The sequence below is a fragment of the Amia ocellicauda genome, chromosome 9 (genome assembly GCF_036373705.1).
Source record: "Amia ocellicauda isolate fAmiCal2 chromosome 9, fAmiCal2.hap1, whole genome shotgun sequence".
NCBI classification, from domain to species: Eukaryota; Metazoa; Chordata; class Actinopteri; order Amiiformes; family Amiidae; genus Amia; species Amia ocellicauda.
Window position 1 is genome coordinate 3226444 of NC_089858.1, and position 12605 is coordinate 3239048.

Genomic DNA, 12605 nt, shown 5'->3' on the forward strand with positions numbered 1-12605 from the left:
CTACATTTAAAAACGGGATTTTAAGACAACGAGGCAAATCAAGGAGGCAGGAAAATACAGCTCCCGAGGAAAATCCAGGGACGGAGACCCAAGAGCAGCCCGGACACAGTGGGATTCGCCTGGCTGACACTGCAGGTAAGAGCAACATCTTTTCATCTTCCATCATACTGGGTCATGTCGAGTCCAGTAAACTTCACAGATGAAACAGTGAAATTGGATTGAACGTTTACACACAAACACACACAGCAACGACAACATCGTTTCTCATGGGACTTCACAGTTATACAGACTTACCGTTAAATTGAAACAGTATTAGTGAGAGAGAGAGAGAGAGAGAGAGAGAGAGAGAGAGAGAGAGAATATGCCTGTGTATTTAAATATGAATTGATGAAATGGTTCCTGTGTTTTTATTTCACACGGACACATTGACCATCACGTCCAATGTCAGGGGTTTAGACTGGTTTAGACACTGTGTCCAGTGTATTCACTGCTGATATTGTCCCAGATTATGCGACATTTAAATACATCCCAGTTTCTCAATGGTCTTGTGAAATCCCAACCAACGAAATAAAGCCCGTATTCATGAAATGAATAGCAAATAACTGTTCAGTTATTTTAAAAATAAGACATTAATGTAATTTCAGGTTTAACGAGTTCCCCCCTCACAGTTGATTAATTTCATACTCATTTAAATATATTCCAGATTCGATGAGTGGGAATGGTTCAGTTCACCACCCACATTTACATTGAATTCAAAACCTTTAAAAACTTGAATTTGATTTATGCAACTTAGACGTGTTTTTGAGTGGCAGAGGCAGCGCTTCATGATATCATTACAGCTGAATTATTTCTCGTTTCGAGGTCTGTATTGAGACAGAAATGCCCACATCTTCTAATCGAAATTAACGGAAAAACACCCGTTTCGTTTTCCGTTTTTCTGAAAATGGCAATTGCAAGTGATGATATAAAATGACAACAATAACCCGCTTCAATAATCGATCCTCCTCAAGGAGAATATTACCATAAATGTAATACAATCTCAATTTTCAATAGGCAATTAACATCAGCAATAATAATAATACAAATAATCATAATAATCATAACAACAACAACACTGATATATCAAGTGTTCAACACCTCAAGTCTTGTCTTTTATAATACGTGAATTAATGCACATGTTTAGACAAAATGCGTGCATTGATTAGTGACATTACTTGCAAATTATTATTATTAATAATACTATCAATAATAATAATATTTATATATTACGGTGTTGTGTTTATTTGAATTATTACACGAGAAGTTTCGGGAGGGGAAATAAAAACACGTTTTGCTAGAGAGAGAGACACAGACAGACAGAAACTTGCAATGTCCTTGCAGTCCTAAAACTCAGATAACAGCCCTGGCCCGTCTTGTGGCACTATGGTGCCGGTCGCAGTAACGTGTCGTCCCGCAGCCGCAGCACCATGCCCCGGTCCTTCCTGGTGAAGAGCAAGAGGAGCCCGGCGCACCACCTGCACCGCGGCGCCGGGGAGCAGCAGCCGGGGGCCGCGCAGCGGATGAGTAAGTACGGAGGAAGCGTTTGACACAGCGTGGCGATTTAAAGCGTCGCATGCATTCACTCTCGAGTCTGCACTTCTATACATATACATCAGTGGCATTGCTTTTGCATAAAGACGCGCTACGTTTAGAAGAAAACTAAGATAACATAGATGCGTGCAGGAAGAGGATCTGTTCTTATATGATCTGTTAATATATGAAACCAGTTCCTCCACGCTGAAGCGAAAGGAGTGTGAATTTCCAGCGCATTTGAGCCCCTTGAAGAGGACTGAACGCACGAACGGGCTCATCCAGCAGGGGGCGACAGAAAGCACCGGTAGCATCGAGGCCAGTCAACCGTGGGATGCAAATATTGTATAGACTAACCCCAAATCATACACAATCACACATACAAGTACAGTGCCGAGTGCTTCGCAGTGAATCTGCATTCATTCTTATCAGCCATACAAATAGTATAGTACATCACTTACAGGCTAAAAATACAAATACAAATACAGATCTTGATTCTAATTGCAAGACATTGCCAGTACACTCATCGACTCAAAGTTATTGCTCGATGAATCCCTAAGAGCCCCTGGGCCGAATAACGTCAGGGAAACTGGTGTCAGCACGACTCGACACCTGCAGCCCTGCAGAGCTGGTTTGCATCGCAGTAACTGTCCTGGGTCGCAGCCGGGGCTCCAGTTACTTTGCAGAAACTCAGATTACTGTCGCATGGAAATCCGGGGCGGCAGAGCGGTTAGGGCCGGTGCAGCGGGTATGCAAATCCCTCGCAGGCAAATACGCACCGTTCATTCCCGCCGCAGCAGCCCAGCTGTGCAGCTGTCCCGGAGTCGCCTGGCAGGGTTTGTTTAAACCCCCTTTTGTGACACGAGTGACAAGATTGCATAAATCCGCACTATCAAGGACTGTTCTTAACGGGGAAAAAAAAACCTGTGGGACTAAAGCAAGCATTTTACTTTTGTAGCTTGGTCTTTAATTGGTCTTTAATTATCCAAGATGTTCTGAAGGCGACTTAATGTAAAGATGAATGTGTATGAGGTTAACTTGCATGATAGAAACAGTTAAATAATACATTATTAATCAAATTAATCAATTAAACAAATTAATCTTTACACCAGTCCTAATCTGTCAGCAGATTTAAATGTACACGTGACATTTTTAAGTGATTTAATGCTTGTGATATCTTTAGAATAAAGAGAGAGATGCAGGTGTTGGTGCAGACTATTTGATTGCCAGACAGTTTGCTTGCATTCAGCCCATGTGTCTTGTTTGGTGTTTGGTGTTTAGTAGTTCATCAATGCCACAGTGTATCCCAGTCTCTGCACCCCCACGCCTGTATTGCCTCTTGTTGTCAGTGTCAAATGCCTTTCCACCGGTGTCTCTACGTCTCACTGTCGCGTCTCAACTTGAATCCACAGAGCTGCCCCCCTCACCCCCCACAGACGAGGAGCGCACAGAGCAGCCGGGATGGACCCCCCACCCCTACCCCCTCATCAAGCAGGAGCGGGGCCCTCCGCACACACCGCCCTCCCCCGCCGAGCCGGCCGCCCCCTCCAGTGCCGGCCGCCCCTTCCACAGTCCCGGTGAGGCGCAGCGCTGAGTCAGAGACACCTGCTCCTCTTTATAAAAAAAAAAGAGTCTGTTTCAGGATGTTGGAGAGTGGCTCGACTGGTAAAGGCCCCCACTCTGAGCTCCGGCTGACGCTTATTGCCCTGGGGGGGAAGCAGGTGTGTCTCCAAAACTGTAGGGATAAAAGGGAAAATAACTGTCAATCCTCCATTTGAGAAAGTGAAGTTGCCAGTCATGTTAGAAAGAGAGACTCACAGTGTTGTTCAGTGCAGTTTTACTGTGTTTTTTTTAAATATCCAGTGAGTGCTGCCCTAGACTGCACCTATTTTTGTTTCCCTTCCAGCGGTTGTTCAAAACAAACATTGTAAATCTTTCACCACAGTCCTCCTCTGCAGCTGCTATGATTGCTGAGTCCACTGCACACCTCTTGCACATACCCCTGCAGCCAAAAAGGCAACCCCCCCAGCACCCTTATGTTTTTTGAACATATAGGCGGCTCATATATGATGAGTAACCAGCTTGTCTTGGTAAAGACCCCCCAGGTCAACCTCCTGCGGATCCTGGACAGTCTTCATACTCATCCCCAGGCCCAAATCCATGTGTTGACAGAGGACAAGAGCTGTGGATATGTGGAAACTCCTAGATGTCTTAAGTGAACAAACAATGAGTGGTTGTAAATCTGTCTGTCCATCTGTCTCGGTGTCCTACAGAGTCCCAGCTGCCTGAGTTGCCGTCGCCCACTTATTACAAGCCCTCGTTCCCCTGGGACTCCCTGCACCCGGCCTACGACTTCCGTCAGCTCTCCTGCGGCTTCCCCAGCTCGCTCCTGCACCACGCCAGCTCCCTGTACGGGGCGCGCATCAAGGCCAGCGCCGAGATGCCCCAGCCCCTGGACTGCAGCACCCACTACTCCCCGTCCTCCGACACCTACCACTGCATCACCTGCAACAAGGTCCGTGCCACCACCCCCCTGCCGGCCCGTACTGTGCCGTAACCACAGCCAAGCGCTGAATCAGCAGATGAAAAAATAACACACGCACACAAAGAACGTCCTGCCAGGAGGGCAGAACGGGATCCCAGTCTGCCAAGGGAGCAAGCAGCCACACGCCCGAATTAACGGTCAACAAGAGACAATGTCTTTCAGCTTGCGCCAGCCTGTCTCTTGATGCCTCTGCCACTAGTTATGATGAAAGTAGCGGTCACATCTGGGGCTTTCCTTTTCCTCGTGGGCAGGGGGAGGCAAGGGGAGGTTGCACCATCCTTATGTTGTAAGTCGCCCTGAATAAGGGCGTCTGCCAAGAAATAATAATAATAATAATAATAATAATAATAATAATAATAATAATCTCCTGGCAGGCATGAAAGATCCTGTGGCACGGGATCCCATAGGGAATGGAGCACCGCTGTCTTGTCTCAAGCCCCAGTCAGGCTCTCTCAACATCTGGCCTACCTACAAAATCCCTCTGTGCTTTCTTTGGCTAAATCCCTCCTCACATTTCCAGCTTCTCTGCAGTCTGGCGAGCCATTGACGCACAATTTCAGCTGGATGAAAGGCACTATATAATAAGATACTATTATTATTAGTAGAAACTTATTATAACTTAATTTGACCTTAAATACTTTAGGCGTAGCTAGTTGCTGTGTCTTGGTTGTGTGTGTGTCTTGGTCTGAGGACGTAGTTGTGAAGATGTGTCTCTCTGACCCGGCCTGTCCTTCGCCCTCCAGGTGTTCTCCACGCCCCACGGTCTGGAGGTGCACGTGCGACGCTCCCACAGCGGGACGCGGCCCTTCGGCTGCAGCATCTGCAGGAAGACGTTCGGCCACGCGGTCAGCCTGGAGCAGCACATGAACGTCCACTCTCAGGTAGAGCGTGGAGACCACAAACACTGCACCCAAAACGACCCTTCCCCACTGCATGGCTGTGTATTGCACAAACACAGCACCGTAATTGTGTAAATATACTCCTATTTAGTGTATATCAACACCTGGAAGGCGCAGCACGAAGAGCAGCAGCACGACAGGAACAGATCCTCTTCCTGCACGATTACTGTGCAGGGCTAAAACAGCTACACTGTAACTAATTAAACAGACTCCATTTAGTGTAAAGTGCATGTTTTAAGAAATATACACTTTTCAGTGTCTGATTGGCGAAAAATTTGAAAAGGATTTACGATTGAGTAAGAACAGAAGAAATGTGAATTACAACCGCAAAAAGCCCCCGTAAATTATATTAATATAAACAAAAACTGCAAAAGGCACCAAAAATGTTATTGAAACTGCTGCACTTATTCATGAGGAAATCTTGTATTAATGTTGTAAAATCAGGGCCCTTCTTTTGGGGTAAATAATTATAGAGTAGTCTTTTGGCCCGTTTGTAAACTACAGTAAGAGAAAGGAATAAAAACAGGTGGAGTTTGTACTGAAACTGTTGATTGTGGGTGTCAAACTGCAGCAACCTGACACTATCTGTACATTCAGTATTTTGTGGTAAATACTGGCATGTTCAAACTTGTTTCCACACTGTGGTGGGCAACTCCAGGGAGTTGGGTCACTTCATACACCTCACTTCACTTCATATCACTTCATGACAGTGCTCTGACAGTAACCCACTCTCTCCAGGAACAATTCAAAGTCCATTAAAATGTGATTATACAGTAGTAGAAAGTACGCACACTCTTTATTAGGCTTGTGAATTTCTATGGTGGCAAATACAAGTTTGTACAGCCCTTGTCTTCACACAGTTCAGTCAAGTTGAATCTTTAGTTTTCTCCAGGTTGAATCAGTGCTCAGCTAACTGTCCCTGTCATGTGACTGATCTCCTTGTTTTATTTTCCTTCCTCTTCTCAGTCCTCCCTTTTCTCCTGTTCAAGGTGCTCAATAATGAAACAGTGCTCCTGGAAACGCAATCACCAGAAGAATCAACATATCTGTCATCTCCATAACCTGATCCGTTGTCCCATTAACCGGAGTTCTCTGTGGATTGAGAGATAATATCTCTCGATCTAGGCTGGGTTTATTTGGTCTGCAGCAGGAAATTGCCCCTGTTTTAGGGATGTGTGGTCTGAGTTACCAGGAACTGACAGGGATCTCTAGATACAGATCCTTTGGGCAGCATCCAGATATTTGTGTTCTTGATTTCTACGATTTTAAGCAGAATCTGTTGACCCCAGTTTAATAGCTTGAGGGGGTCAAAGTAAAGGCAACGTTTTAACCAGCATGCAACTCATTGAGATTTCACACTTTCGGGGCAAGTACTTGGGTCTGTGTCCCGTTTAAATGTCACCCCCCAGGTCTGAGCCGTGGGGGTTGCCTGCTCGCTGTTGAGACAGCCCAATGAGATGCACTCTCACCCCCTGTGTTGTGTGTCTCCCGCAGGAGAGGAGCTTTGAGTGTAAGATGTGTGGGAAGACGTTCAAGCGCTCCTCGACGCTCTCCACTCACCTGCTCATCCACTCGGACACCCGGCCGTACCCCTGCCAGTACTGCGGGAAGAGGTTCCACCAGAAGTCGGACATGAAGAAGCACACCTACATCCACACTGGTGAGGGGGGGGACAGACACATGATCCCGGAGGTGGAGCGGGGATGGGTCTAGGGAAGACTAGTTGCTCTCCTACAAGGAGGGAAAAAAGCTAAAATATGCTCTCCTGTCTAGTTACCACACAGGAAGTCAGGAATATGTTTTGCCCCGTGAATGAGTGTAACAGTTGCTTTTTGCACTGGGTAGCTTCTCGACACAGTGGCATTTGCATACAGTACATATAAATCCTTCCAAACTGCAATTTAGATTAGTTGTTATGCAAAAACAATGCCAGCTATTAATACACATGTGGAAACTGACCCAGCGAAGTGTTTATATTCTAACTGTTACTTGTTTGCCCCTTAAAGAGGCCAAGGTTTAGAGAAGTGTACGATTGTGTTTCCTTGCGACAGTGACTGGCCCTTTAAGCTCAGAGGGATGCAGGCCCACTCACAGGGGCTTCGTTGGTCATTTTCATACTTTCACAGGAGGGGAAAAAGATTTGCTTTCAAAGTGCAAAGACTTACATGCCACTTCTCTGAACTAGTAAAATTAACACTGATAAAACACTAATCAACCCCATTCGAGCTCATTTGCATGCTTAGTTTTCCTAGCATGCCAGAAGAATACTCTCGAAAGCACAGGGTAATCTAACCTGAATTAATGCTTTACAAATCTGAACAATGGGCCGCTTCTCTGGCCCTATCGGTTGGGATTAATTGCTCCTTTATGGCCGTGCCACACTACCGTTCGTGTGCACTTTATTTGATCTTACTGTTCATTTTCGCTTTGACCAGGAAAGTCGTTGACATGGGCCACACGATTCAATTGCTAAAGAGTGATTATCACTTTAACATGTATCAATCAATTGGCATCTAATACAACACTACTATGTAATTACTTCCAATAGTAGCACTAGTATTTTAACTAGTGTTGCTGGACAAAGGTCATAAAACATATAGGTCTGTGAGAAAAAGTCTTGTAAAGCTGCTATGCTATTCCACAGGACATTTCTCATCACATATTAGTACCACTATGCTTTTATTTCATGTAATATCCACTGTTCAAAGCACGTGAGACGTCAGTTTCCCCCCTCGGAGCCTTACGCGGGACAATACGGCAAGCCGATCTGGACAAAAAGGGTACAGCCTTATCTAGGTAACATGGCTGTTGTAAATCAGCCTTACCCATTTACACCCTGCGCTTAAAGCCCGGCACTTGTCCGGCCAGCGCTGGCACAGGATGGCAGCCGTTGTGAGATAAGGCTGGTGGTGAGTGCGTCACTGATGTGTGTGTGTGTTATTGTTCGTTCCAGGGGAGAAGCCGCACAAGTGCCAGGTGTGCGGCAAGGCCTTCAGCCAGAGCTCCAACCTCATCACCCACAGCCGCAAGCACACCGGCTTCAAGCCCTTCGGCTGCGAGATCTGCGGGAAGGGCTTCCAGCGCAAGGTGGACCTACGCCGTCACCACGAGAGCCAGCATGGCCTGAAGTGAGGACAGGAACCCGGAGCTGACCATCTGGACTAGGACCAGTCAGGACCACGAAACTTTGTAGACAGCTGGGTTCCATGTTGTGAGAACAGTGATAGGATGTTGTCAGCGCCACGTGACCACGTTTCTGCAGCCGCTCCTGCCTGACACTAGTCATGACAGCACTGTGGCATGAGGCTGGGATCACACGGTCATCCACAGCCATCTTAAGTATTCAAAAACCTAATCTTAAACTTTAAATAATGTGGGAAAGACAGGTGTTACAAATAAATCAGTAACTAGATAAGCAGGTGTAAATGATGTAAAATAGCAACACTATTAATTAAAGTTGCCAGCATTGTGTTTACATTGTAACAGCGTTGTGTTTGCCACACACTAACCCCTTACAGCTCTGAGATGTTGTGAGTTTGTTACCTGGCCAGAGACTCCAGGCCGTATTTGTGCGTTTCACAGAACAGGACTGCTTTATCTGCCCTCTCTGAGACAGGCAAGCTTCCCACAGGGGTGTGTGCGCCTGTGTGTGGGGTGAAAGGCATTCCTTTACCCAGTCCTGCCGTCGGCACCTCTGTATAGATGCACTGGGTGTTTTTTCAATCATTGCATTTTGGCTCATGCATGTCATCGTCACATGACTCACACACCAGTCCTGTTTCTGGGATAAGATCGGGCGCAGGACTTGTTGGATTGTATTTTTCCCAACAGAGCTGAAGGCCTAGACCAAATCAGAACTTGGACTTCCGGAAATTACAATCCGGCCGCCTTTTTTAGTCATTTTTAGTCGTAGAAAGTGTAGACAGCAAAATCCTGCATCTCCCCATCTGGTCTCTTAGAGCTCCTTGTTTATGTATTCGATGCAAAAATCTATTAACCCAAGCAGAAAGGACTGGCTGTGCCCAGATACTGCCACGAGTGCATAGTCTGGCCGGTGACGGACTTTTCTCGCGTATAGAGAGAAATGCAAAGTGAAAGAGTACGATTTAATCAAACGTGTCGCTAAAACGAGTGCAGAACCAAGCAGAGCAGTAATTCCCAATCAGGAAAAGGCCACTATCAGACTTCGCAGGGATTGATAAGAATCAAGATTCGTGCATCTGCTTTCCAACACATGAAGTGAGAGACGTGACGAGAAAGTGACACAACACACTTCAGCTGGGAGGCACACTGGGAACTGGGAATGATTAGAAAAAGTCATAGTTGGTATAGTATACCGTGCTGTCAAATTGAACCATGAGGCAACTGTCCAGGGTACTGTAGGATCGTTACAGAAAGCTGGCAACTCTTTAGCTTAAACTTTAGTCATTGAGCACAGGCTGAAGCTCACAAACATAAGTGTGGTGCCCACTTGTGCATCTCCAGCCCGAGGGGTCACGTCCCCTTTCGCTGCCCCGCTGGTTGTGAAGGAGAAAAAGAAAGATTTACAGATGTTGTTTTCATATAGATGATGTTTCCTTGTGTCTTTTTTGAAGTGATTGTACCAAGTGAAGTACCATTAATCAACCGTTGTATCCTTTCTGGAGTTTGCCGAAAAACCTTTTCCTGCACAAATCATCTGGTGTCTGGCTGTCATTGTTTGTATGTTTAAAATATCTCTGTATTTAAGCAGCACAAGTATTTTTAAACCAAGAGATGTGTATATAGGTCAGCTGTATATAATCACATGTATAACTGAGAACTGAGTGTGTATGTAAACTCGCTTTCATTAAAGAATGTCCTCAAAGAAACAGTGGTGTGATGGTGTGATACTGCCGGGGTGTGGGTTTGGGACACTAATGGGGGACAGTGCAAATATTCAGCATTGTACAAGCATGGACAACATCGATGAGCATGTAAAGACCAGCCCAAGAAAGTACACTACATGGACAAAAGTATTTGGACAACAGGCACACACAGGAAGTCGGCTGCTCACAATGCATCAAATAGGAAATGGACAGCATAGTGTACGATTCCCGCTGAGGCACAGATTGCGATCCAGGGAAAGACGCTGGTCAAGTTTAATCCCAGAGGTATTCATTGTGATTGATTCTGATTGATTGATTCTGATTGACAGTGAAAACAGAGGGATTAAGCAAGAGCCCACAAACACATGTAATAGAAAAGCGACGGATTAATCACAATGGTGGGAAGCAATGAATTTGTTAATAGAAGGGCCTTTTTCACGTACACACAACCTCTCTCTCTCACACACACACACACACACACGCCCCAGTCGCTCTGTGGATCAATTCTATCAACGTGCTGCACAGTGTCGGTTGCTTAACTGGGTCTGGCACCTCACACTTATCAGCCCCAACGCAGTGACGTGTATCAGCACAGCGCAGACCCCGGAGACCATGGCTTCACCAGGGGGGTCCGCAGCGCTTCTCCGGCCTGACTGAACCGCTGCACAACTCTACAGAGCACACTGCAGTACCGAACACGATAGCATGAGACTGTCATGCTTGTATGCCACAAACAGTTGTTTCTTTAATATATTTATTAAAGCAGGGAGTTCAACACTGTCACAGAAGGAAACAGACGATCTAGTCGAATTCTCTCAGGCCGGGATGTCAAAGAGTTCCTGGCCCTGAGTTCAAGTTGTGTTTGTCGTCTCCCTCTGTTGCAAAATGCAAAACACTGGGGTGAAGAAAGATTGAATGCAAATCGTTCAATTCATTATTTAAGGAGCCGGGGCCCTTAAAGCGCAGGACTTTGAGACCCCTGCTTCGCTGCACTCGCCATTTCATTATTGCCTCAGAAAGCTGGAGTCAGCTGTTCCCAGCCATGAGCACCGCAGACAGAAATCTCTGGCATCACAGGGACGCTGCTCAAATAAGGCTTCATTCAAATATGTACCTGGAACTCCATGCAAATCTCTTGTCAAGCAGGTTTGCAAACACCAAGAGTCAAACTCTCCTCCAAACCAACAGAGATAAGCAACTTAGCAGCCTTAGATACCCGAGCTGGTATGGCTCACCAACACCTTCTCACAAAGGGGATTTTTTGGTCCTCTTCATTTGGGGTTTTAAAAAACAAAAAATGCTACTTTTAATAAGGCCTCAGCTAGCGGGGTTTTCGTCTCTGTAAGAACCGTCGCTGATCAGGACTTCTACCTGCAATGAAACGCCAGGGCCGCTGAGCAGAGTGTGGGAACAGAGATAGGATCTGAACTGATTTCAACCCTGTGACTCCACTTTTTTTCAGTCCCAATTCCTTTTTTCTCTTTTTTTCTTTTTTTTAATATTTAAATAGAGCGCCTGGAGAATTGGAGGATTGCCATCAAGATGAATCCTGTTGATTGCCACAGTTGGGCCTGTCACCACGTGGCACCCCTCCCGACACCTTAGTGTTACTAAAACTGCCAGGGTTAGACGTCAGCCACCACACCTTCAACAGACAACCCAGAGTGACAATATTAAGGGCTGTTTGGTATAGCCCAGAGATTTTTTTATGGAAATGAAAAACGCTCAGGGCTCTGGCTTGGCTTCACCTAATCCTAATACTAATATTCACACACACTTATTATTTGTTCTGATTCCTAACCATCTAAACCCTGCATTTGCAGGGCCTCTCTGTGCTGGAGATAACACAGTGTGAGGGGACAGGTAACTTGTAACTCATCCTGGACCCCCAGGGGATCTGCTTTGCCAACCAAACATATCCACATAGCTGCCAGACCTCTGAGCCGTGCCTGTGAATAAGCAGGAAGGGTTTTTCTGCTGAGCCGTTCCAGGCAAATCAAGCAATTTTGTACCTAAATCTGGAGCACACCTGCCAAGCAATTTGAGAGTCAAAGCAGCCTCATCGTGCTGTTCTGTGGAGGAACGCCTTCTCCTCCGACATGACGCACTCACTCACTCCTGCCCCTCTGGGGGGACCTGCAGCTGCGAACGCATGTAATGGACAAGAAATACAGGGTCCCTGACCAACAGAGAGAGGCAGGTCCACAAACACCATTTGTTTCCAGAGGACAGAACAAGGAAGACTCGCCAAAGAGTCACAGCAGCCCTGCGATGAAATACGCCCATTTATAAAACAGAAGACTGTAAATATGAATCTATTTGACTGACGCTTCAATACAGAGCCAATCCCAAGGGCACCTGTTTATACAGTGGGGTGTTTTTACTGGAGCAAACTGCATCAGGTTAATTGTTCTGCGGTACGACAGTCTCAGCTAGGATGCGGCTCACGGCTCTGTAGTCAATCCTCACCGCGCCTCCACACTGCCACCTGGATAACACAGCAGGCGCGCTGATGGATTTAACTGTGGCTGTTGCTGTTGAAACCAGTTCAGAGGCAGCTTCGCAGTCATTTTCCCCAGGCTGTGAACATTTAGACCCGACAACCACATAGGCTTATTCTGATTTGACAACACCGCAGCGACACGGAATTGGCCCTTTCTGCTGCTCTCGCTCCCAGGAAAGAGGAAAGCTGTCAGCCGTAGCAGCCTCTCACACTGTCGATTCGGCATGCAAACCAGGCCTCCG

At 46.3% G+C, this 12605-nt stretch overlaps 1 protein-coding gene across 2 annotated transcripts; it reads left to right on the plus strand.

Annotated features, from left to right (window-relative positions):
* Window positions 1-9878, plus strand: gfi1b (growth factor independent 1B transcription repressor). 2 transcript variants are annotated; one of them, XM_066712664.1, is made up of 7 exons: window positions 1-135; window positions 1457-1563; window positions 2982-3146; window positions 3843-4084; window positions 4858-4995; window positions 6508-6673; window positions 7967-9878. In XM_066712664.1, exons 2-7 carry the CDS (start codon window positions 1467-1469, stop codon window positions 8143-8145), a joined length of 987 nt encoding a protein of 328 aa, XP_066568761.1. In that variant the 5' UTR covers window positions 1-135; window positions 1457-1466; the 3' UTR covers window positions 8146-9878. The 2 variants fall into 2 exon arrangements, with proteins under 2 accessions (XP_066568761.1, XP_066568762.1); XM_066712665.1 differs by having other exon boundaries at window positions 45-135; window positions 1439-1563.
* Window positions 9879-12605: the final 2727 nt, after the last annotated feature.

What these genes read in the sequence shown, in the direction of transcription:
- gfi1b (XM_066712664.1), top strand. Translation starts at nt 1,467, where the DNA reads ATGCCCCGGTCCTTCCTGGTGAAGAGCAAGAGGAGCCCGGCGCACCAC. An exon ending in CCGCCCCTTCCACAGTCCCG is followed by an intron (nt 3,147 to 3,842) that starts GTGAGGCGCAGC and finishes GGTGTCCTACAG; the next exon opens with AGTCCCAGCTGCCTGAGTTG. An exon ending in ACTGCATCACCTGCAACAAG is followed by an intron (nt 4,085 to 4,857) that starts GTCCGTGCCACC and finishes TTCGCCCTCCAG; the next exon opens with GTGTTCTCCACGCCCCACGG.